We start from the raw sequence: 27,053 nt of genomic DNA on the forward strand, positions 1-27,053 counted from the left end.
GGCTGTGAGCACAACCCCCACCTGTGGACGTCGGGCCCTCATACCACCCTCATGGAGTCTGTTTCTGACCGTTTGAGAAGACACATGCACATTTGTGGCCTGCTGGAGGTCATTTTGCAGGGCTCTGGCAGTGCTTCTCCTGCTCCTCCTTGCACAAAGGCGGAGGTAGCGGTCCTGCTGCTGGGTTGTTGCCCTCCTACGGCCTCCTCCATGTCTCCTGATGTACTGGCCTGTCTCCTGGTAGCGCCTCCATGCTCTGGACACTACGCTGACAGACACAGCAAACCTTCTTGCCACAGCTCGCATTGTTGTGCCATCCTGGATGAGCTGCACTACCTGAGCCACTTGTGTGGGTTGTAGACTCCGTCTCATGCTACCAATAGAGTGAAAGCACCGCCAGCATTCAAAAGTGACCAAAACATCAGCCAGGAAGCATAGGAACTGAGAAGTGGTCTGTGGTCACCAGCTGCAGAACCACTCCTTTATTGGGGGTGTCTTGCTAATTGCCTATAATTTCCACCTGTTGTCTATTCCATTTGCACAACAGCATGTGAAATTAATTGTCAATCAGTGTTGCTTCCTAAGTGGACAGTTTGATTTCACAGAAGTGTGATTGACTTGGAGTTACATTGTGTTGTTTAAGTGTTCCCTTTATTTTTTTGAGCAGTGTATATCACATTATACCAGAATAACTATACCCTGAAATATACCACATTATACCAGAATAACTATATCCTGAAATATACCACATTATACCAGAATAACTATACCCTGAAATATACCACATTATACCAGAATAACTGTACCCTGAAATATATCACATCATACCAGAATAACTATACCCTGAAATCTACCACATTATACCAGAATAACTATACCCTGAAATATACCACATTATACCAGAATAACTATACCCTGAAATATATCACATTATACCAGAATAACTATACCCTGAAGTAACGCATATGGAACAGTATCAAATGGAGCATGAAAATAAAGTACTTGTTCTGTTCTGATTGTTTGATTTTGTGTGTCTGAAGGTAAAGTGAAATGTCAACTTTTTACTAGCCCCCCCATCTGCCTCTAGCTAGAAAACTAGAAATTACAATCTACTGACTGGACCTTCCATTCAATCTCCCCAGCCTATTCTAACTGTCCGCCCGAGTCATCACACTCTATAACTCTACACAACTTCCCATTATCATCGTCTGACTCACAAAATGGCCGCCATATATCCCTGTGACGGAGTGCATATTGAGATGGGGATTGGGAGTAGGCAAGGCAGGCTAAAAGGTTTGTCATGGTTGTTGGTGACAAGCACCGCTGCCAGTTAGAATGAGTGGACGATGTGGATTCAGAGAGGCTGTAAGCGGTAAGCTAACGTGCTAGCGGCTAGTATTACTCAGCATGGCTATATTGCCTTGTGGCTGTGTTGACAGGAGCTTCAGCAAGAATGAGCTGACACCTGAGTCAGTCAGTACAGCGGGGGCTGAGAGAGGGTCAAGAGTGTAATCCTCCATTAATGCTGTGGGTGTATGATGGACATAGGCTCTCAAAACTGTGTGTGTTTTGTGTGTGTGTGTGCAAGCAGAGCAAGACAGCCCCCTCCACACACACGCGCTAAACCCTAGCGTCAGCTTGGTAAGCCCGAGAAGAATTATATTCTCTGTTGTGACTTTGCCATCATGACTATGATGACGATTCTTCAAATCCCCTCAAGTAATTATTTGGGAAAGAAGGGAGGCAGTCAGAGAGAAAAGTCTCTACCCTTCAGTCGCTTTCTTTCTCTCCATCTCCCTCCTTCACAGTATATAACCACATTTATCTCTCCATCTCCCTCCTTCACAGTATATAACCACATTTATCTCTCCATCTCCCTCCTTCACAGTATATAACCACATTTATCTCTCCATCTCCCTCCTTCACAGTATATAACCACATTTATCTCTCCATCTCCCTCCTTCACAGTATATAACCACATTTATCTCTCCATGTCTCTTTTTTCAGTTCTCTCTCTCTCGCCCCCGACCTCAATGTCATCCTCTCCGTCTCTCTCTCCTACCCTCTTCGTTGAGGTTGAGGTTCTGCAGGCTCTTGTTGAGGTTGCGTGCGGTGGTGGCAGCTCTGATGTTGGTGTAGGAGTTGACTGAACGCAGCCGCGGGATGGCCGGGCTGTCGCGCACTGGAGTCAGGTTACCGGGCTCTGTACACAGGCACACACAGGGGAAGGTCAATTAACCCATTTGGCACTAAATGGAATACAGTAGCGACATGACAGTCAATATGAGACATGCTGTATATTTCATTCAAACTCCCTCAGATCCCTAAACCCCATTTCACATGTTCAGTAGTTAGTCTCTGGGACAAGTCTGAGTGGACCAGTGTGCTTTACAACAATACATAAATGACTTCCTACTGTAATGATTATGACAGAGGTTGGAAGTGAGTGTATGTGGTGTGTGTGTGTGTGTACCTAAGGTGTTGGCAGGTGAGGGTACAGGGTAGTTCTTCTCCTCCTCCATGAACTGCAGGGCCACGGTGCAGAAGTTACTCTCGTACTGAACCACCAGGTGACTCAGAGCCACCACCAGCTCCTGAAGAACACACCACCACCACACAGTCAACCAGAACCCAACACACACACGCTCAAAACCTAGTCAACCACAGCAAAGGACCTAACACAGTCCATGGCCCACAGTAAACATCAGTCAACGACCTCAGCAAGAACATTGGAAATAGTGAGGTGAGAAAAAAAACAAGTGTGTGTACGGGCCCACCTTGCGGACCACAGGGCTGCCGTCGTTGATGAGCTGCGCCAGCATCATGGCCACGTTGTGGTCGATGGTCGTAGAGTGGTCCGTCCGCTCAGCTGAGTTGCCCACAAACGTCCCCAGGGCAAACACCGCCGCACAGCGCACCTGAGGAGACCGGGGATAGTTTGGTACCAAGAGAATTCACTCCCTAGTTACTTCCTGGTTGGATCCAGGCCAAGTCATTGGTCAGTCATTGGTTAGATTGCTTTGGTGCTGCTTTTTAAAAAGGGGAATCAATACTAATACTCACTCATTAATCCTCTCATTTCTAATGCAGCCATATTTACCGAGAAGATCAATGGTGGCTGAAAATAATAATTTACCATTGGTCACGCAATACCCCCCATCACACTAATTAACTGTGTAAGCTAAATAACAATAACTCCTACTTCTAAATTGTTATCAATAATCGCCCCAGGTAACCACAAAGGAAGTGCCGGTCCACATAATCTATTGTTTATTCTCTAAGTATCTCTCAGTGCAGTGCCTGTCATATGCAAAACTAACTCAAACCGGGCCCAGTGTGTGTGTGTGTGTGTGTGTGTGTGTGTGTGTGTGTATGTATTGCATAGAGTAAATATGCATCTCCTCTTGAGAAATCCCCCCAACAGGCCTCAGCTGAAAATTCATTAAAAACTCACCGTAGTCACTGATCTACATTCCTCAGTCTGCCTCTCTCTGTTCTCTCCAGTCTCTATCTCACTCTATCCATCTCTCTCACTCTCCGTCTGCATTATATGGGGTACTTGACACACACACACCCTCATTTTAAAGAGAGGAACTGGGCCCAGATTCTCCAAACACTTCTTACGCAAAAACCTAAGAAGCTTCTTAAGAAGAAAATAAGTTCATAAGTGCAATTCCTCAACATCTTAAGATTTGATGATTTTCTTACCAGCTTCTCAAATATCTTCTAACAAATCTTCTTAATAAGATGTGTGTTGCTAGGCAACCGTTTTCGCTAGCTATCTAGCTAGCAATGGCAATCATGTTAGCATATTTCCTACTGAGATTACTGTTCTAAAACATGTTCTTGAATTTAAATAATCAATACAGAAACTTTCAGAAGAAGTTTGTGAGTGAATTAAACATGTTCAATTGCGTTCATGAGCTTTTTCTCTCACTGCCCTGAGTTTAAGACAAGGGTTTGGCTATCTTGGAATTAACAACATTTCCAATAACTTTATGTTCAAGAATCTAATTTCCTCTTAACTTTTTGCTTAGGAGAAACATAACAAATAGCGCAAGAACTTTTCCAAGAACCTTTGAGGAATAGCAACTTAACTAGACTTAAGAAGAAAGTTGAGCAAAGGACAAAATGGCAGTTAAGGAGAAATTTCTTCAGAAGGTTTTGTGAATCTGGGCCCTGAAGAGGAGGGAGCTGATCAAACTAGTCGAGCAATAAATATACATTTTTAAATTGTGGTTTGTGTGTGTCTGTGTTCTCCAAAGTTCCTGGTGATGCGCTCAAATACCCAATTCTCTTCAGGCATTGTGAGTGTGTACATACGGTTGTGTGAGATCAATGTGTGTGTATGTGTACACCAGAGTGGATGCGGACCCTGTTCTCACCACTCAGCCACAGCAGCTGCCTGGCCTCTAGAGAGAGAGGTTGCCCTGCTAGGCTGCTGGCAACAGATGTTCCCTGTCCCAGTGTGTGTGTGTGCCCTGCATGTCACCCATGTGAGGTGGGCGAAATACAGCGCAAACTGACTTCACTGTCCCTCAGGTCCTCAAAATCCTAAAGGAGCCACTGAACCCTCAATCTGCTAGGTGTGACACACACACAGCCACCGAGTGTACGTCCCAAAGGTGTGTACATCCCAAAGGTGTGAATGTGTGTACGTGCCAAAGGTGTGAATGTGTGTACGTCCCAAAGGTGTGTATGTGTGTACGTCCCAAAGGTGTGTATTCCTTCACTCTCACCTCAGGTATGGGGTCGGACAGCAGGCTGTAGAGCTTCTCGTGGGCACTGTCCCTGACACCACACCAGCGGGCTGAGTCAAAGTTCTGCCAGATGCGTCCCAGGCAGATGGCCACCCACTGACGGAGCAGGGGATGAGGGTCAGAGAGCTGCTCCAGGCAGATGGCTATCAGGTTCCCCTGCAGACAGGCCTCCTGGGGGTGGGTTGAGGAGGAGGACGAGAAAGGAGTTGGAAGGCAGGCAGGGAGGGAGAAGAGAAAGAGTGTTAGAGGGGCCATGTCAGTAATTCACACACGCACGTCCAAGGCCTTTGTGACTTGGCTTTAGGCTGAGCTTCAGGTCTGGAAGTCTATGGGCAAACCCCACAGGGAACTAACCTCTACCTCCCACTGTGAACCTGAAGGGTCGACGTCCAATGCTTGACTGTTAAGAGTTCGTCACCTTTTATGAGGGGTTGTATTGGTTCCTGTGGCTATGAAAAGCCACCATTTGAAAGCCTATACCTATTTTGTCAGACTCTCTGCCTTGTGGCAGTATCAAACCATCCTCCATCAGACAACTAGAGCAGTACAGGGATTCAGTGAACAAGTTGTAACGTGATCACACCGGAGCTGAACCCTACCAGTAGGTGCACCATCACTCCTAACCCCTGAAGTTTAGGCCACGTGTTCCAACCAATCCAACAAACGGAAGGAATGATGAAGTGCTAGTTGAAAGGAAGGCAGAGAGGTATAAATACAAGGCAGCGAGAACTTTGAACGAGCGGCACATCTCTGTAATGTTGGAGCTCATCTATTATTAACACAGAGCCAACGGGAGACGGAGAACATTAAGTAAACAGAGAGAGAGGAGGGAGGGGGAGAGGAGTGTGCAAAAGATATGAAGAGCAAGATTAATAGATAGAAAGACAGAGAGAGAGCCCGAGCGACAGAGAGAGAGAGAGAGAGAGAGAAGAGAGAGCGACAGAGAGAGACCGAGCGAGAGCGACAGAGAGAGAGAGAGCGACAGAGAGAGAGAGAGCGAGAGCGAGAGCGAGAGAGAGAGCCCGAGCGACAGAGAGAGAGAGAGAGAGAGAGAGAGAGAGAGAAAGAGCCCGAACGACAGAGAGAGAGAGAGAGAGAGAGAGAGAGAGAGAGACGACAGAGAGAGAGAGAGAGCGACAGAGAGAGACCGAGCGAGAGCAACCGAGCGACAGAGAGAGAGAGAGAGAGCGACAGAGAGAGACCGAGCGAGAGCAACCGAGCGACATAGAGAGAGAGAGAGAGAAAGAGACCGAAGCGACAGAGAGAGAGACCGAGCGAGAGCAACCGAGCGACAGAGAGAGAGAGAGAGAGCGACAGAGAGAGACCGAGCGAGAGCAACCGAGCGACAGAGAGAGAGAGAGAGAGAAAGAGACCGAGCGACAGAGAGAGAGACCGAGCGAGAGCAACCGAGCGACAGAGAGAGAGAGAGAGAGAGAGAGAGAGAGAGAACGACCGAGCGACAGAGAGAGAGAGAGAGAGAGAGAGAGAGAGAGAGAGAGAGAGCGACCGAGCGAGCGACAGAGAGAGAGAGAGAGAGAGCGACCGAGCGACAGAGAGAGAGAGAGAGCGACCGAGCGACAGAGAGCGACCGAGCGACAGAGAGAGAGAGAGAGCGACCGAGCGACAGAGAGAGAGCGCGACCGAGCGACAGAGAGAGAGCGCGACAGAGAGAGAGCGCGACCGAGCGACAGAGAGAGAGAGAGAGAGAGAGAGAGAGAGAAAGAGCCCGAACGACAAAGAGAGAGAGAGAGAGAGAGAGAGAGAGAGAGAGAGAGAGAGAGAGACCGAACGACAGAGAGAGAGAGAGCGACAGAGAGAGACCGAGCGAGAGCAACCGAGCGACAGAGAGAGAGAGAGAGAGACGACAGAGAGAGACCGAGCGAGAGCAACCGAGCGACAGAGAGAGAGAGAGAGAGAAAGAGACCGAAGCGACAGAGAGAGAGACCGAGCGAGAGCAACCGAGCGACAGAGAGAGAGAGAGAGAGCGACAGAGAGAGACCGAGCGAGAGCAACCGAGCGACATAGAGAGAGAGAGAGAGAAAGAGACCGAGCGACAGAGAGAGAGACCGAGCGAGAGCAACCGAAGACAGAGAGAGAGAGAGAGAGAGAGAGAGAGAGAGCGACCGAGCGACAGAGAGAGAGAGAGAGAGAGAGAGAGAGAGAGAGAGAGAGAGAGCGACAGAGCGAGCGACAGAGAGAGAGAGAGAGAGAGCGACCGAGCGACAGAGAGAGAGAGAGAGCGACCGAGCGACAGAGAGCGAACGAGCGACAGAGAGAGAGAGACCGAGCGACAGAGAGAGAGCGACGACCGAGCGACAGAGAGAGAGAGAGAGCGACCGAGCGACAGAGAGAGAGAGAGAGCGACCGAGCGACAGAGAGAGAGAGAGAGCGACCGAGCGACAGAGAGAGAGAGAGACGACGAGCGACAGAGAGAGAGAGAGAGCGACCGAGCGACAGAGAGAGAGAGAGAGCGACCGAGCGACAGAGAGAGAGAGAGAGCGACCGAGCGACAGAGAGAGAGCGACCGAGAGACAGAGAGAGAGAGAGCGACCGAGCGACAGAGAGAGAGAGAGCGCGACCGAGCGACAGAGAGCGAGACCGAGCGACAGAGAGCGCGACCGAGCGACAGAGAGCGCGACCGAGCGACAGAGAGCGCGACCGAGCGACAGAGAGAGAGAGAGACCGAGCGCAACAGAGAGAGAGAGAGAGAGAGAGCGACCGAGCGAGCGACAGAGAGAGAGAGAGAGAGAGCGACCGAGCGAGCGACAGAGAGAGAGAGAGAGAGCGACCGAGCGACAGAGAGCGACCGAGCGACAGAGAGAGAGAGCGACCGAGCGACAGAGAGAGAGAGAGAGCGATCGAGCGACAGAGAGAGAGAGAGAGCGCGACCGAGTGACAGAGAGAGAGAGAGAGCGACCGAGCGACAGAGAGAGAGAGAGAGCGACCGAGCGACAGAGAGAGAGCGCGACCGAGAGACAGAGAGAGAGAGAGCGCGACCGAGCGACAGAGAGAGCGCGACTGAGCGACAGAGAGAGAGAGACCGAGCGCAACAGAGAGAGAGAGAGAGAGAGAGAGCGACCGAGCGAGCGACAGAGAGAGAGAGAGAGAGAGAGAGCGACCGAGCGAGCGACAGAGAGAGAGAGAGAGCGACCGAGCGACAGAGAGCGACCGAGCGACAGAGAGAGAGAGAGAGCGACCGAGCGACAGAGAGAGAGAGAGCGCCGAGCGACAGAGAGAGAGAGAGAGAGCGACCGAGCGACAGAGAGAGAGAGAGAGCGACCGAGCGACAGAGAGAGAGAGAGAGCGCGACCGAGCGACAGAGAGAGAGAGAGAGCGCGACCGAGCGACAGAGAGAGAGAGAGAGCGACCGAGCGACAGAGAGAGAGAGAGAGCGACCGAGCGACAGAGAGAGAGAGAGCGCGACCGAGCGACAGAGAGAGAGAGAGAGACGCGACCGAGCGACAGAGAGAGAGAGAGCCGACCGAGCGACAGAGAGAGAGCGACCGAGAGACAGAGAGAGCGACCGAGCGACAGAGAGAGAGAGACCGAGCGACCGAGCGACAGAGAGAGAGAGACCGAGCGCGACCGAGCGACAGAGAGAGAGAGAGCGAGAGACCGAGCCACAGAGAGAGCGAGAGACCGAGCGACAGAGAGAGCGAGAGACCGAGCGACAGAGAGAGCGAGAGACCGAGCGACAGAGAGAGCGAGAGACCGAGCGACAGAGAGAGCGAGAGACCGAGCGACAGAGAGACCGAGAGACCGAGCGACAGAGAGAGCGAGAGACCGAGACCGAGCGACAGAGAGAGAGACAGAGAGCGCGAGAGAGCGAGAGAGAGCGCGAGAGAGCGAGAGAGAGCGAGAGACAGAGCGAGAGAGAGCGAGAGAGAGCGAGAGAGAGCGAGAGACCGAGCGACAGAGAGCGAGAGACCGAGCGACAGAGAGCGAGAGACCGAGCGACAGAGAGCGAGAGACCGAGCGACAGAGACCGAGAGACCGAGCGAAGAGACCGAGCGAGAGACCGAGCGAGAGACCGAGCGAGAGACAGAGCGAGAGACAGAGCGAGAGACAGAGCGAGAGACAGAGCGAGAGACAGAGCGAGAGACAGAGCGAGAGACAGAGCGAGAGACAGAGCGAGAGACAGAGCGACAGAGACCGAGAGACCGAGCGACAGAGACCGAGAGACCGAGCGACAGAGACCGAGAGACCGAGCGAGAGACCGAGCGACAGAGAGCGAGAGACCGAGCGACAGAGAGCGAGAGACCGAGCGACAGAGAGCGAGAGACCGAGCGACAGAGAGCGAGAGACCGAACGACAGAGAGCGAGAGACCGAGCGAGAGACCGAGCGAGAGACCGAGCGAGAGACCGAGCGACAGACCGAGAGACAGAGACCGAGCGACAGAGACCGAGCGACAGAGACCGAGCGACAGAGACCGAGCGACAGAGACCGAGCGACAGAGACCGAGCGACAGAGCCCGAGAGACAGAGACCGAGAGACAGAGACCGAGAGACAGAGACCGAGAGACAGAGACCGAGAGACCGAGACCGAGAGACCGAGACCGAGAGACCGAGCGACAGAGACCGAGAGACCGAGCGACAGAGACCGAGAGACCGAGCGACAGAGAGCGAGAGACCGAGCGACAGAGAGCGAGAGACCGAGCGACAGAGCGACAGAGAGCGAGAGACCGAGCGACAGAGAGCGAGAGACCGAGCGACAGAGAGCGAGAGACCGAGCGACAGAGAGCGAGAGACCGAGCGACAGAGAGCGAGAGACCGAGCGACAGAGAGCGAGAGACCGAGCGACAGAGAGCCGAGCGACAGAGAGCGAGAGACCGAGCGACAGAGAGCCCGAGAGACCGAGCGACAGAGACCGAGAGACCGAGCGACAGAGACCGAGAGACCGAGCGACAGAGACCGAGAGACCGAGCGACAGAGACCGAGAGACCGAGCGACAGAGACCGAGAGACCGAGCGACAGAGACCGAGAGACCGAGCGACAGAGAGCGAGCGACAGAGAGCGAGAGAGCGAGCGACAGAGAGCGAGAGAGCGAGCGACAGAGAGCCCGAGAGACAGAGAGCCCGAGAGACCGAGCGACAGAGAGCCCGAGAGACCGAGCGACAGAGAGCCCGAGAGACCGAGCGACAGAGAGCCCGAGAGACCGAGCGACAGAGAGCCCGAGAGACCGAGCGACAGAGAGCCCGAGAGACCGAGCGACAGAGAGCCCGAGAGACCGAGCGACAGAGAGCCCGAGAGACCGAGCGACAGAGAGCCCGAGAGACCGAGCGACAGAGACCGAGAGACCGAGCGACAGAGACCGAGCGACCGAGCGACAGAGAGCGAGAGACCGAGCGACAGAGAGCGAGAGACCGAGCGACAGAGACCGAGAGACCGAGCGACAGAGACCGAAGACCGAGCGACAGACGAGCGACAGACCGAGCGACAGAGACCGAGCGACAGAGACCGAGCGACAGAGACCGAGCGACAGAGAGCCGAGCGACAGAGACCGAGAGACAGAGAGCGAGAGACCGAGCGACAGAGACCGAGAGACCGAGCGACAGAGAGCCGAGAGACCGAGCGACAGAGACCGAGAGACCGAGCGACAGAGACCGAGAGACCGAGCGACAGAGACCGAGAGACCGAGCGACAGATGACCGAGCGACAGAGAGCGAGAGACCGAGCGACAGAGACCGAGCGACAGAGACCGAGAGACCGAGCGACAGAGAGCGAGAGACCGAGCGACAGAGACCGAGAGACCGAGCGACAGAGACCGAGAGACCGAGCGACAGAGACCGAGCGACAGAGACCGAGCGACAGAGACCGAGAGACAGAGAGCGAGCGACAGAGAGCGAGAGACCGAGCGACAGAGAGCGAGAGACCGAGCGACAGAGACCGAGCGACAGAGAGCGAGAGACCGAGCGAGAGACCGAGCGACAGAGAGCGAGAGACCGAGCGACAGAGAGCGAGAGACCGAGCGACAGAGAGCGAGAGACCGAGCGACAGAGAGCGAGAGACCGAGCGACAGAGACCGAGAGACCGAGCGACAGAGAGCGAGAGACCGAGCGACCGAGCGACAGAGAGCGAGAGACCGAGCGACAGAGAGCGAGAGACCGAGCGACAGAGAGCGAGAGACCGAGCGACAGAGAGCGAGAGACCGAGCGACAGAGAGCGAGAGACCGAGCGACAGAGAGCGAGAGACCGAGCGACAGAGAGCGAGAGACCGAGCGAGCGACCGAGCGACAGAGCGCGAGAGACCGAGCGACAGAGACCGAGAGACCGAGCGACAGAGACCGAGAGACCGAGCGACAGAGACCGAGGGACAGAGAGTGAGCGACAGAGAGCGAGAGACCGAGCGACAGAGCCCGAGAGACCGAGCGACAGAGCCCGAGAGACCGAGCGACAGAGAGCCCGAGAGACCGAGCGACAGAGAGTCCGAGAGACCGAGCGACAGAGAGCCCGAGAGACCGAGCGACAGAGACCGAGCGACAGAGACCGAGAGACCGAGCGACAGAGAGCGAGAGCCCGAGCGACAGAGACCGAGAGACCGAGCGACAGAGACCGAGAGACCGAGCGACAGAGACCGAGAGACCGAGCGACAGAGACCGAGCGACAGAGACCGAGCGACAGAGACCGAGAGACCGAGCGACAGAGAGCGAGAGCCCGAGCGACAGAGACCGAGAGACCGAGCGACAGAGACCGAGAGACCGAGCGACAGAGACCGAGAGACCGAGCGACAGAGACCGAGAGACCGAGCGACAGAGACCGAGAGACCGAGCGACAGAGACCGAGCGACAGAGACCGAGAGACCGAGCGACAGAGACCGAGAGACCGAGCGACAGAGACCGAGAGACCGAGCGACAGAGACCGAGCGACAGAGACCGAGAGACAGAGACCGAGCGACAGAGACCGAGCGACAGAGACCGAGCGACAGAGACCGAGAGACCGAGCGACAGAGACCGAGAGACCGAGCGACAGAGAGCGAGAGACCGAGCGACAGAGAGCGAGAGACCGAGCGACAGAGAGCGAGAGACCGAGCGACAGAGAGCGAGAGACCGAGCGACAGAGAGCGAGAGACCGAGCGACAGATTGACCGAGCGACAGAGAGCGACAGACCGAGCGACAGAGAGACCGAGCGACAGAGAGCGAGAGACCGAGCGACAGAGACCGAGAGACCGAGCGACAGAGACCGAGAGACCGAGCGACAGAGACCGAGAGACCGAGCGACAGAGACCGAGAGACAGAGACCGAGCGACAGAGACCGAGAGACCGAGCGACAGAGAGCGAGAGACCGAGCGACAGAGAGCGAGAGACCGAGCGACAGAGACCGAGAGACCGAGCGACATAGCGACAGAGCGACAGAGAGTGAGAGACCGAGCGACAGAGACTGAGCGACAGAGAGCGAGAGACCGAGCGACAGAGAGCGAGAGACCGAGCGACAGAGAGCGAGAGACCGAGCGACAGAGAGCGAGAGACCGAGCGACAGAGAGCGAGAGACCGAGCGACAGAGAGCGAGAGACCGAGCGACAGAGAGCGAGAGACCGAGCGACAGAGAGCGAGAGACCGAGCGACAGAGAGCGAGAGACCGAGCGACAGAGCGAGAGACCGAGCGACCGAGCGACAGAGAGCGAGAGACCGAGCGACAGAGAGCGAGAGACCGAGCGACAGAGAGCGAGAGACCGAGCGACAGAGAGACCGAGAGACCGAGCGACCGAGCGACAGAGCGCGAGAGACCGAGCGACAGAGACCGAGAGACCGAGCGACAGAGACCGAGAGACCGAGCGACAGAGACCGAGGGAGCGAGCGACAGAGACCGAGAGACCGAGCGACAGAGACCCGAGAGACCGAGCGACAGAGACCGAGAGACCGAGCGACAGAGACCCGAGAGACCGAGCGACAGAGAGCCCGAGAGACCGAGCGACAGAGAGCCCGAGAGACCGAGCGACAGAGAGCCCGAGAGACCGAGCGACAGAGAGCCCGAGCGACAGAGACCGAGAGACCGAGCGACAGAGAGCGAGAGACCGAGCGACAGAGACCGAGAGACCGAGCGACAGAGACCGAGAGACCGAGCGACAGAGACCGAGAGACCGAGAGACCGAGAGACCGAGCGACAGAGACCGAGAGACCGAGCGACCGAGCGACAGAGACCGAGAGACCGAGCGACAGAGACCGAGAGACCGAGCGACAGAGACCGAGCGACAGAGACCGAGAGACCGAGCGACAGAGAGCGAGAGACCGAGCGACAGAGAGCGAGAGCCCGAGCGACAGAGAGCGAGAGCCCGAGCGACAGAGAGCGAGAGCCCGAGCGACAGAGACCGAGAGCCCGAGCGACAGAGACCGAGAGACCGAGCGACAGAGACCGAGAGACCGAGCGACAGAGACCGAGAGACCGAGCGACAGAGACCGAGAGACCGAGCGACAGAGACCGAGAGACCGAGCGACAGAGACCGAGCGACAGAGACCGAGAGACCGAGCGACAGAGACCGAGAGACCGAGCGACAGAGACCGAGAGACCGAGCGACAGAGACCGAGAGACAGAGACCGAGCGACAGAGACCGAGCGACAGAGACCGAGCGACAGAGACCGAGCGACAGAGACCGAGCGACAGAGACCGAGCGACAGAGACCGAGCGACAGAGACCGAGCGACAGAGACCGAGAGACCGAGCGACAGAGACCGAGAGACAGAGACCGAGCGACAGAGACCGAGAGACCGAGCGACAGAGACCGAGAGACCGAGCGACAGAGAGCGAGAGACCGAGCGACAGAGAGCGAGAGACCGAGCGACAGAGAGCGAGAGACCGAGCGACAGAGACCGAGAGACCGAGCGACAGAGAGCGAGAGACCGAGCGACAGAGCGACAGAGACCGAGCGACAGAGACCGAGCGACAGAGAGCGAGAGACCGAGAGACAGAGCGAGAGACCGAGCGACAGAGAGCGAGAGACCGAGCGACAGAGAGCGAGAGACCGAGCGACAGAGAGCGAGAGACCGAGCGACAGAGAGCGAGAGACCGAGCGACAGAGAGCGAGAGACCGAGCGACAGAGAGCGAGAGACCGAGCGACAGAGAGACCGAGCGACAGAGAGCGAGAGACCGAGCGACAGAGACCGAGAGACCGAGCGACAGAGACCGAGAGACCGAGCGACAGAGACCGAGAGACCGAGCGACAGAGACCGAGCGACAGAGAGCGAGCGACAGAGAGCGAGAGACAGAGAGCGAGAGACCGAGCGACAGAGAGCCCGAGAGACCGAGCGACAGAGAGCCCGAGAGACCGAGCGACAGAGACCGAGCGACGGAGACCGAGAGACCGAGCGACAGAGACCGAGAGACCGAGCGACAGAGACCGAGAGACCGAGCGACAGAGACCGAGAGACCGAGCGACAGAGACCGAGAGACCGAGCGACAGAGACCGAGAGACCGAGCGACAGAGACCGAGAGACCGAGCGACAGAGAGCGAGAGACCGAGCGACAGAGAGCGAGAGACCGAGCGACAGAGAGCGAGAGACCGAGCGACAGAGAGCCGAGAGACCGAGCGACAGAGACCGAGAGACCGAGCGACAGAGACCGAGAGACCGAGCGACAGAGACCGAGAGACCGAGAGACCGAGACCGAGCGACAGAGACCGAGAGACCGAGCGACAGAGACCGAGAGACAGAGACCGAGCGACAGAGAGCGAGAGACCGAGCGACAGAGCCCGAGAGACCGAGCGACAGAGACCGAGAGACCGAGCGACAGAGACCGAGAGACCGAGCGACAGAGACCGAGAGACCGAGCGACAGAGAGCGAGAGACCGAGCGACAGAGAGCGAGAGACCGAGCGACAGAGACCGAGAGACCGAGCGACAGAGACCGAGAGACCGAGCGACAGAGACCGAGAGACCGAGCGACAGAGACGCGAGAGACCGAGCGACAGAGACCGAGAGACCGAGCGACAGAGACCGAGAGACCGAGCGACAGAGACCGAGAGACCGAGCGACAGAGACCGAGAGACCGAGCGACAGAGACCGAGAGACCGAGCGACAGAGAGCGAGAGACCGAGCGACAGAGAGCGAGAGACCGAGCGACAGAGAGCGAGAGACCGAGCGACAGAGAGCGAGAGACCGAGCGACAGAGAGCGAGAGACCGAGCGACAGAGAGCGAGAGACCGAGCGACAGAGAGCGAGAGACCGAGCGACAGAGAGCGAGAGACCGAGCGACAGAGAGCGAGAGACCGAGCGACAGAGAGCGAGAGACCGAGCGACAGAGACCGAGAGACCGAGCGACAGAGACCGACAGGAGACCGAGCGACAGAGACCGAGCGACAGAGACCGAGAGACCGAGCGACAGAGACGAGAGACCGAGCGACAGAGAGCGAGAGACCGAGCGACAGAGAGCGAGAGACCGAGCGACAGAGAGCGAGAGACCGAGCGACAGAGAGCGAGAGACCGAGCGACAGAGAGCGAGAGACCGAGCGACAGATTGACCGAGCGACAGAGAGCGAGAGACCGAGCGACAGAGACCCGAGCGACAGAGACCGAGCGACAGAGACCGAGCGACAGAGACGAGCGACAGAGAGCGAGAGACCGAGCGACAGAGAGCCCGAGAGACCGAGCGACAGAGACCGAGCGACAGAGACCGAGAGACCGAGCGACAGAGAGCGAGAGACCGAGCGACAGAGACCGAGCGACAGAGACCGAGAGACCGAGCGACAGAGACCGAGAGACCGAGCGACAGAGACCGAGAGACCGAGCGACAGAGAGCGAGAGACCGAGCGACAGAGAGCGAGAGACCGAGCGACAGAGAGCGAGAGACCGAGCGACAGAGAGCGAGAGACCGAGCGACAGAGACCGAGAGACCGAGCGACAGAGACCGAGAGACCGAGCGACAGAGACCGAGAGACCGAGCGACAGAGACCGAGAGACCGAGCGACAGAGACCGAGAGACCGAGCGACAGAGACCGAGGACAGAGAGAGCGACAGAGAGCGAGAGACCGAGCGACAGAGACCCGAGAGACCGAGCGACAGAGACCCGAGAGACCGAGCGACAGAGACCGAGAGACCGAGCGACAGAGAGCCCGAGAGACCGAGCGACAGAGACCGAGAGACCGAGCGACAGAGACCGAGCGACAGAGACCGAGAGACCGAGCGACAGAGAGCGAAGACCCGAGCGACAGAGACCGAGAGCCCGAGCGACAGAGACCGAGAGACCGAGCGACAGAGACCGAGCGACAGAGACCGAGAGACCGAGCGACAGAGAGCGAGAGACCGAGCGACAGAGAGCGAAGACCCGAGCGACAGAGAGCGAGAGACCGAGCGACAGAGAGCGAGAGACCCGAGCGACAGAGACCGAGAGACCCGAGCGACAGAGACCGAGAGACCGAGCGACAGAGACCGAGAGACCGAGCGACAGAGACCGAGAGACCGAGCGACAGAGACCGAGAGACCGAGCGACAGAGACCGAGAGACCGAGCGACAGAGAGCCGAGACCGAGCGACAGAGACCGAGCGACAGAGACCGAGAGACCGAGCGACAGAGACCGAGAGACCGAGCGACAGAGAGCGAGAGACCGAGCGACAGAGAGCGAGAGACCGAGCGACAGAGAGCGAGAGACCGAGCGACAGAGAGCGAGAGACCGAGCGACAGAGAGCGAGAGACCGAGCGACAGAGAGCGAGAGACCGAGCGACAGAGAGCGAGAGACCGAGCGACAGAGACCGAGAGACAGAGACCGAGCGACAGAGACCGAGAGACAGAGACCGAGCGACAGAGAGCGAGAGACCGAGCGACAGAGAGCGAGAGACCGAGCGACAGAGAGCGAGAGACCGAGCGACAGAGACCGAGAGACCGAACGACATAGCGACAGAGAGACCGAGCGACAGAGACTGTGCGACAGAGAGCGAGAGACCGAGAGACCGAGCGAGAGACCGAGCGACAGAGAGCGAGAGACCGAGCGACAGAGAGCGAGAGACCGAGCGACAGAGAGCGAGAGACCGAGCGACAGAGAGACCGAGAGACCGAGCGACAGAGAGACCGAGAGACCGAGCGACAGAGAGACCGAGAGACCGAGCGACAGAGAGCCGAGAGACCGAGCGACCGAGCGACCGAGCGACCGAGCGACAGAGACCGAGAGACCGAGCGACAGAGACCGAGCGACAGAGACCGAGCGACAGAGAGCGAGCGACAGAGAGCGAGAGACCGAGCGACAGAGAGCCCGAGCGACAGAGAGCCCGAGAGACCGAGCGACAGAGAGCCCGAGAGACCGAGCGACAGAGACCGAGAGACCGAGCGACAGAGACCGAGAGCCCGAGCGACAGAGACCGAGAGACCGAGCGACAGAGACCGAGAGACCGAGCGACAGAGACCGAGAGACCGAGCGACAGAGACCGAGAGACCGAGCGACAGAGACCGAGAGACCGAGCGACAGAGACCGAGAGACCGAGCGACAGAGCCCGAGAGACCGAGCGACAGAGACCGAGAGACCGAGCGACAGAGACCGAGAGACCGAGAGACAGAGAGCGAGAGACCGAGCGACAGAGAGCGAGAGACCGAGCGACAGAGACCGAGAGACCGAGCGACAGAGACCGAGAGACCGAGCGACAGAGACCGAGAGACCGAGCGACAGAGAGCGAGAGACCGAGCGACAGAGAGCGAGAGACCGAGAGACAGAGAGCGAGAGAGCGAGAGACCGAGCGACAGAGAGCGAGAGACCGAGCGACAGAGAGCGAGAGACAGAGAGCGAGAGACCGAGCGACAGAGAGCGAGAGACCGAGCGACAGAGACCGAGCGACAGAGAGCGAGAGACCGAGCGACAGAGAGCGAGAGACCGAGCGACAGAGAGCGAGAGACAGAGACCGAGCGACAGAGAGCGAGAGACCGAGCGACAGAGCGACAGAGAGACCGAGCGACAGAGAGCGAGAGACCGAGCGACAGAGAGCGAGAGACCGAGCGACAGAGAGACCGAGCGACAGAGAGCGAGAGACCGAGCGACAGAGAGCGAGAGACCGAGCGACAGAGAGCGAGAGACCGAGCGACAGAGAGCGAGAGAGCGAGAGAGCGAGCGACAGAGAGCGAGAGAGCGAGCGACAGAGAGCGAGAGAGCGAGCGACAGAGAGCGAGAGAGCGAGCGACAGAGAGCGAGAGAGCGAGCGACAGAGACCGAGAGAGCGAGCGACAGAGACCGAGCGAGCGAGCGACAGAGACCGAGCGAGCGACAGGCCGAGCGAGCGACAGGCCGAGCGAGCGACAGGCCGAGCGAGCGACAGACCGAGCGAGCGACAGACCGAGCGAAGAGAGAGCGAGTGTACAAGCGACAGAGAGAGAGAGCGAGTGTGCAAGCGACAGAGAGAGAGAAAGCAGAATGGGAGGAAATGTTGAAAATATGACTTATTATCTACTGAGTTGGGGAGAATTAATGAGTGTGTCTGTTGAAGGGTTTTAATCAATGTGGGGCTTGCTTTATAATAGCGTCACCTTTAAAGTGATTTCTTCATCGAATAATTTACCACATTCTCCCCTAACATCTCTCCTGTGTCCCCTTTCTCTCACAAGACACCCACACAGTACACACCCACACACACACCCACCCACACCCACCTGGCCTGTGGTGTAGCTGTTGACAATCACAGCCAGGATGAAGACAGCCATGGTGCGGTGCTCAGCCTGAAACAGAAAACACAAGAAACACAGTCAACTGCCATGTATCAACTCAGTTCACCAACACCTCATTCATTACTGGGAGCTATGGATCATAGCACACAACATGTTTGAGTAGGTAGAAGTCACCACTAACCACTGATACAGGGTCAGATATATTCTCAGCTATAATGTAAAAGGTTATGATCGGAGGTAAGGGCAATCTGATTCTAGATCTGTGGTTAAGGGTAACATCTGTGTCACACCCACGGGTGCCTGGTGGCGCTATCGGTTTTCTCATGCTCTGATTGGGTGATACTCACAGGCATGTAGGGGTCAGCCAGGACAGACAGGAAGTACTTGTGTCCGTTGTCCTTTACCAGGTCTGCCTGACACGACTAGAGAGCGAGAGAGAGAGCGAGAGGAGGAGAAACAATCTAGTATGTCAGTCTAGTCCTCTTGTCATTAATCTGCTGTTATTACACGAGTGATGAACAAAACACGACTCAGAAACTTCACTGACAACAGTCTCCTGCCATCCTTACAGTAGAATCAACTCAGCCTAAATAACTCGCATTTCTTCTATTTAGGTTGATTACTTTATTGTGCTCCTTGAGGAACTGTCATATGTTGCAGTGCGACAAATATGCAACTACTCAACATAATATTTATAACCAAGGCTAAAGACATAGCCTAGACATTATTGAATAGCACAACTCAATACCTGAGTCACACTACTAATCTGACAGAGGAAAAAAATGACTTCTCTTCCTGTCCTTTCATCTCAAAGTCCTTTGATTATTCTTAACCATTGACTAACACTGTGATGACTACTCGGTTGTCTGGATGCTAAAGAATCACTAGAATACTACAGACTGTCCTACTACCTTAGGGTTATACGGTAAGTTCTACCATGTAAGTAAAAAGGCAATATGCTTTGTGTAAGTGAGTTTTAGGGCGGCCATTTTATTCAACAGCTATAATGTGCTAAAAGGACAATGTTCTTTGTGTTACAGATAACCTACGAAGCGAGTGTGTACTATAAACATGGCTATCACGTACTTATGGCACGGCCTCTATGAACATTACCCAATATTGATATCCAATATCTAGCTAAATACGTACGGTTGAGGAATCCGTAAAATAAGTAGCACAAATCAAATGTTATTGTGTTAGATGTTAATGCGAGTGTAGCAAAATGCTTGTGCTTCTAGTTCCGACAGCGCAGCAATATTTAACATGTACTATCTTACAATTTCACAACGACTACCTAATACACACACATCTAAGTAAAAGAATGGAATTAAGAATATATAAATATTTGGACAAGCAATAGAGTGGCATAGACCAAGATACAGTAGTATAGAATGCAGTATATACATAGAGGAGTAATGCCAGATATGTAAACATTATTAAAGTGGCATTATTAAAGTGGCTAGTGTCCCATTTATTAAATTGGCCAATGATTTCAATCCTGTATGTAGGCAGCCGCCTCTCACAACTCAATCTCCTGATGATTACTCTACATTAACGTCAACTGATGTTCAACTGATCGACTGACATTAACTGACTGAATGGGTTCATTTTCTGCTTTTATCTGGGACTGTTATTGACTTCATGGCAATCATGTCTCTGTACAGCTACACAGAGCTGCTCCATGTGACAGATACGACTTGACTGTTCCTATATAGACACATATCAACTATTCTGTAGGGAGAGAGAAATTGGTTTAAAATACAGTGCGATAATTAAAATATAGCTTGCTTTGATGGTAGGAGTCTGGTATGGGTTGGTTATTGTAATGGTGTACAGTGAGTGTGTGTGGTATGCACATGTAGATACAGTTGAAGTCGGAAGTTTACATACACCTTAGCCAAATACATTTAAACTCCATTTTCCACAATTACAAACATTTAATCCTAGTAAACATTACCTGTCTTAGGTCAGTTAGGATCACCACTTTATTTTAAGAACGTGAAATGTCAGAATAATAGTAGAGAGAATGATTTATTTCAGCTTTAATTTCTTTCATCACATTCCCAGTGGGTCAGAAGTTTACATACACTCAATTAGTATTTGGTAGCATTGCCTTTAAATTGTTTAACTTGGGTCAAACGTTTCAGGTAGCCTTCCACAAGCTTCCCACAATACGTTGGGTGAATTCTGGCCCATTCCACCTGACAGAGCTGGTGTAACTGAGTCAGGTTTGTAGGCCTCCTTGCTCGCACACATTTTTTCAGTTTTGCTCACAAATTTTCTATGGGATTAAGGTCAGGGCTTTGTGATGGCCACGCCAATACCTTGAATTTGTTGTCCTTAAGCCATTTTGCCACAACGTTGGAAGTATGCTTGGGGTCATTGTCCATTTGGAAGACCCATTTGCGACCAAGCTTTAACTTCCTGAATGATGTCTTGAGATTTTGCGTCAATATATCCACATAACTTTCTTTCCTCATGATGCCATCTATTTTGTGAAGTACAACAGTCCCTCTTGCAGCAAAGCACCCCCACAACATGATGCTGCCACCCCTGTGCTTCACGGTTGGGATGGTGTTCTTGGGCATGCAAGCTTCCCCCTTTTTCCTCCAAATATAACGATGGTCATTATAGCCAAACAGTTCCATTTTTGTTTCATCAGACCAGAGGACATTTCCCCAAAAAGTATCATCTTTGTCCCCATGTGCAGTTGCAAACCGTAGTCTGGCTTTTTTTATGGCGGTTTTGGAGCAATGGATTCTTCCTTGCTGAGCGGCCTTTCAGGTTATGTCGATATAGGACTCGTTTTACTGTGGATATAGATACTTTTGCACCTGTTTCCTCCAGCATCTTCACAAGGTCCTTTGCTGTTGTTCTGGGATTGATTTGCACTTTTCGCACCAAAGTACGTTCATATCTAGACAGAACGCGTCTCCTTCCTGAGTGGTATGACAGCTGCGTGGTCCCATGGTGTTTATACTTGCGTACTATTTGTTTGTACAGATGAACGTGGTACCTTCAGGCGTTTGGAAATTGCTTCCCACGATGAACCAGACTTGTGGAGGTCTACCATTTTTTTTCTCCTGAGGTCTTGGCTGATTTCTTTAGATTTTCCTATGATGTCAAGCAAAGAGGCACTGAGTTTGAAGGTAGGCCTTGAAATACATCCACAGGTACACCTCCAATTGCCTCAAATTATGTCAATTAGCCTATCAGAATCTTCTAAAGCCATGACATCATTTTCTGGGATTTTCCAAGCTGTTTAAAGGCACAGTCAACTTAGTGTATGTAAACTTCTGACCCACTGGAATTGTGATACAGTGAATTATTAGTGAAATAATCTGTCTGCAAACAATTGTTGGAAAAATAACTTGTGTCAGACAAAGTAGATGTCCTAACCGACTTGCCAAAACTATAGTTTGTTAACAAGAAATTTGTGGAGTGGTTGAAAAACAAGTTTTAATGACTCCAAACTAAGTGTATGTAAACTTCAGACTTCAACTGTATGTGCTAGTGCGTATGTGTGTGTGTGTTACTACTCACGCTGTCCACAGCCAGGATCTTAGCCCAGATGAAGACCAGCAGGGGACGGAGCTCCCGCGCAGAGCTCTGTAGCAGCTTCAACACGTAGGGGAAGATCCCTACTGAGAGGGCCTGAACACACACAAGAGATATTATTCACTTTAAAATTCCTACCCAAAGAAATCAGAACTGGCTTTAACTATTGTGTCTTTCTAGCAACACCTCTATAATAATGAAAAGACTAAGAGGCCCCTAAGGCCCTAAATCTGTGTCTATTTTAAAATAAATATACCAAATATACCTTCCTTAATTGGAGTAAACTAATGGACGACAACACTTAGGCTTCTACTTTCAGCTTATACATAAAGTACTAAATACATTTTACGGACACAGTATATTTTCCATGAGTTACCTTGTTATTTTTAGTGTCTACTAGATGATATAGATTGTTTCAGACCTGACAGTAGATGAGAGCTTGTATATCTACGATAATCATCTATCTGTGCTAGCTAAACTTGTATTTTGGCTATGTGTTTGTGTATTGGTAGACAAGAATGCTGTATAGTTTCTCACCAGACTGACGGCCCAGGGTCCCAGGTCCAGGAAGCGGCCGAGCAGGTCCAGCGCTCTCAGCCTGTGAACCTGACTCAAGAGGACCTGAAAGAGACCAGGGAGGGGGCAGAGTTCAATACCGTGGTGTGTTCAACGTGTTTAGTGGCATCGTGAGCAAAAGGAGAGCGGGAGAGGTGGAACAGGTGGCTCACACCACTCACCAATATGCTGGCACTGGCAGTTGTTTGTCTCTCTCTCTCTGTGTGTGTGTGTGTGTGTGTGTGTGTGTGTGTGTGTGTGAGTTTTGGCTGCTTCAGGTGTACATACCATATTAGCATAAGAGGCCTGTGTGTAATGAGGTGAATATGAATACATGTGTATGGGTGTGTTCCCATCAGTGGAGGCTGGTGGGCGGAGCTATAGGAGGACGGGCCCATTGTAATGGCTGGAATGGAATCAATGGAACGGTATCAAACACATCAAACCTCTAGAAACCGTTTGTCTCCGTTCCATTGATTCCATTCCAGCCATTACAATGAGCCCGTCCTCCTATAGCTCCTCCCACCAGCCTCCACTGGTTCCCTGCGGTATATGACATTGCATTTGTGTGCATGTGGGTGGGGTGTAATGTTAACAGATTGTGCGTGTTTTTGGCAACCAACAGGTCCGGACGTTGGCGTGTCCCCATGCGACCGTGTGCCGTGGGCGCGAGGACATGCGCGCATGGGAGGGGGAGCGGATTCCACACGGCCCACCCCCCCGATCAACTCATACACACTGCTATTTCTAGCACAGTTTTGTGTATTATTAGAGCGGTGTGACCTCAACCCAGCAGCTGTGAGGGAACGCAGGAGGAGACCGGGGTTGGACCATGCCAGGGCTACCCCTCAACCCTCCAGGGGAACGTGTGAGAAAGGAGAGCCTGGGAATTTGTGGTCTGTCTGTTATACAAGAGGAATATTCAGCGATTGAAGAGCGGTTGAAAGCGGAGGGATGAAAAAGTATACTTCTGAACGATGGGAATATATAAACAGCCACTAATGACACACACAGAATAGCAAAGTCGCTCATCAATCTGGTCCCAACTGCTGAGACAAGTGACAAATCAGTGGGCGCACGCACGCACGCGCGCACGCACGCGCACACGCACACACACACACACACACACACACACACACACGACTAATGCGAACAGACCAAGACCAGCTCAAATGACAGGAAAACGAAAGAGCATTTTGCTCTATCATAGCGTGTGGGTGATCATCAGTAACACGTGTTACAAGTCATCAGGGAGTGAGTCAACCAGTACAGATGTTCAATCTGCAGCCACCCACTGATTCACTAGACTGTCGTAATGATTGAATGGGCTTTGTGAGAATGTGTCTCCCCTAGAACTCCATTCCTTCTGAGCTAGCAGTCATAGGACATCACAATTTAATGACATCGTCATCTTTCCCAATCCTTTTGTTTCAATGGGAAGTATGTTACTATGACGACATTAAGAGGCATTCTCTTTCTGACCCCTCCCCTCTTTTACTCATTTTCCCAAAGCTCCTCATCAGTAGATCCCACACAATCCCACGCTATATCTCGGAGAACGCAATGCCACAGCTTTATATATTAGAGATCAACGTAAGATTGTCTGTTCTTACGCGGGTGTGTACAATGTTCTACATGCGCACAGCCACAGAAATCACACCCGCTCCGCTCCCACTCATCAGAAAAAGAAAACCCCTCCACACTATCCCTCCCCGATGGTTCTCCCAGACAGCCTCTTGGTTTTTATTTGCCTTTCTTTCCCCAGTGGACGTGTGAGGGAAAGCTGCAGCTCACAGCTCGGCTGAGTCAGGGGGAAAATGACCACGCTGAGTACAGCATGGAGCCGTACAGCGTAGGGGCTAGGCCAGCACAACAACACATGGGGCTACTGCTGCTGTGAAGTGCCACTTTAAAGAAAACCCAGGCTGACGTAAAGGGGGTTAGGGAGAGGGTGAGGGAAGGCGAGAAAGAGCAGCGAGAACCAGAGAGAGAGAGCCTGGAGGAGCTAGCGAGGCAGATAAATGCATTATTTGTGCAGTTAGAGCAGGCCCTGATTTAACTGAGCCAGGCTTACAGAGAGCATGCAACTGCTTGACATTTAAAGGGTAACTCCGCCACGCCACTTTAAACATTTGGAATGATATTATAATTGTATTTTGTTTTTTGCAGTGGCCACGATTTAGCAGCGGTGGCTTAATACATATAGGGTAATTACTGGGGAAAACAAAATGTTCCCAAACAGATTGAAACGATGGAGAATCCTCCAGGATTATCGACCCCACACCTCGCCATCGTACAGAACTAGTTCCCGGCTGCGCCTCACAAGAGGACAGGTTGAAATGCACCTATTAGAATGTTGATTACAATGTGGGCATAGCCTCTAGTTGTTTTAACGGAATAGCCTAAATGTTTTGTCAGCTCAAATTTACTCAAGAGGCGTAGTTGTAAAGAATATATATATTTGTTTATGTATTCATTCAGGTTCACAGTGCGGACCGATCCAAGGTTCCCATACCAAACAGTTTGAAAACCCATACGTGTACCGTTACACCCCTATTATGAAGTATTTAGTGATGTCCTACACAGTCAGTGTAATTTTATGACTTCATGTCTATTGACTTCTCTGTGATGTTTTCAAGTAGGATCCCTGAGATGACTAATACATTTCATGAAATCATATTCAGCTTTCTATATGACCGTCTGTAGTTTTCTGATCATATTGGAACTTCCTGCTGTATGTTGCTCTGGTTATCAGTGTCTTATAACATCTAGAAATACTTTAAATGGACGCTCAACAATCTACAATGACATTTAGTCAGCTTATGACAATACTTTTCTGTTGTTCAAAGGCTCAAACTCCCATGATTCCATTCGGCAAAACCACTCCCACCGTCAACGATGAAGTTGCAGCTCCAAAGCGTTGTTTCCTACTAAACACAGCCCACCAAATGCTGCGGAGCTAGGACAACCGCAAGTCGCAAATTGGCAAAAGGAGTCACTCGCACAAGATGGAATTCCACTCTGGAAATGGTGAAGCGTGTCCACAGAAACCAACAACCACTGAGATTCTCTGGCCCAGCTGAACTGGAGAAACTGCAGAAGCCGGAGGCACTACCGGAGCCCTGCAGGTAATCTTTGTGTGTGTGTGTGGTGTGTGTGTGTAAATTGTGTGTGAGTGAGAGCGAAAGAAAGTGTGATAGAGAGTATGTGTCTGTGTGAATGAGGGAATATGTCTGTGTATAACAAGTCTCTCATAATTGACTGAAGTGATTGTGTTATCTTCCACTGCAGGCACATGACTGACTGTCTGGTAGGAGAGAAGTACATTTCCTGCTCAGTGGTGTAGCCTGTCTTGTGCCATCTCCTCTGGGTGATGGAGAGCTCCGATGATGACCCTGCCTACGTGGTAAGATTCAAGCTGACATTCACAACAGACCTGGAGAAACGCAAGGAAAACACCAAGCTCACATGGCCACAGCACTAACCCGAGGTTTAAGGACCTGAAGTGCCTTCCCAGACCTGAGAGGGGTGAGGTGTGGGCTTTGGTCAGCAACTTGCTGAAGGAAGAGAAGCCTGCACAGCAACCTGATGAAGCAACACAGTCAGAGCCACCAAAGAAGAAAGCTGCCCTCTTGTTGAGTTCTTCTGAGTCTGATGAAGAGGAGGAGTGCAGCATCAGCAATGAGGGCTGTCCACTACAGTGGTGGTCACAGCATGCAGGGGCACACCAGGCTGGCCTGCATCCGTACGAAGGACCCTGGCAACGCCTGCCACATCAGAACCGTGTGAGAGGTTGTTTTCATTCTCTGGGCATATCGTACAGAAGAAGAGAGCAGCTTTATCATCTCAAAATGTCAACAGGCTTGTTCGTCTCTTAGCAACCGGCTCAGTGAAAGGAAATAGGAGGACGACTGAAGTGTATGGTCACAGGTTTATGTTCTGTGGAATTCATGGCATTGTGGGACAGGTTTATGCTGTTTGTTCTTCATATCCATAGAGCAAGTTATATTTTCTTATAGCCAATCAGTAATTGGGAGCACAATCATTTTGAATGGCTAAAGCTTTAACTGTGTGTGTGTGTGTGTGTGTGTGTGTGTGGGTGGCCTACTGGGAGCATTAGTAAGTTACAGGAATTTTGTATTGCTTAACTTGTTTATGGTGAATATGCCATTAAGAAAATTCTGAAACAGAATATTTTTTGTTTCAATCCCTACAACTCAATACACCGCTTTTGTTTTTAAATGGAAAAAAAACTTTATTTAGCACCAAATTTGAGCAAATAAAACATTTGCGATTAATCACGATTGACTACAGAATTTAATGTGATTAATTGCAATTCATTATTTTAATCGTTTGACAGCCCTAGTCGAAATGTAGTTCTCTTTAGTCTATGTCATTACGTATCACATACAATGAATCAGATTTTTCTCTACAATATTATAACCTTAATATGCTTACTGATTAAATTAGAACATTAGTTTGTTGGAACCGTTGCTAGTTTATATCTTCCATATTTCGGCGTTGGGAGGTGGTAAGATTAGGAGGCGTTTCCACACTTTGGACCAATCAAATTCAACTCGATACCCTCGTTATTTTCATCTCCAGATC

At 52.9% G+C, this 27,053-nt stretch overlaps 1 protein-coding gene across 1 annotated transcript in view; it reads right to left on the reverse strand.

Moving 5' to 3' along the window:
• LOC106564921 (regulatory-associated protein of mTOR) overlaps positions 1–27,053 on the reverse strand; it is a 198,684-nt gene that overhangs the window by 46,133 nt on the left and 125,498 nt on the right. Inside the window, 8 exon segments of the mRNA XM_014131441.2 lie at positions 2,063–2,203; positions 2,474–2,594; positions 2,778–2,918; positions 4,740–4,931; positions 18,318–18,383; positions 18,680–18,754; positions 21,876–21,986; positions 22,428–22,511. Coding sequence (XP_013986916.1) covers positions 2,063–2,203; positions 2,474–2,594; positions 2,778–2,918; positions 4,740–4,931; positions 18,318–18,383; positions 18,680–18,754; positions 21,876–21,986; positions 22,428–22,511 — 931 coding nt within the window.

Source organism: Salmo salar, chromosome ssa12 (assembly GCF_905237065.1).
Source record: "Salmo salar chromosome ssa12, Ssal_v3.1, whole genome shotgun sequence".
NCBI lineage: Eukaryota > Metazoa > Chordata > Actinopteri > Salmoniformes > Salmonidae > Salmo > Salmo salar.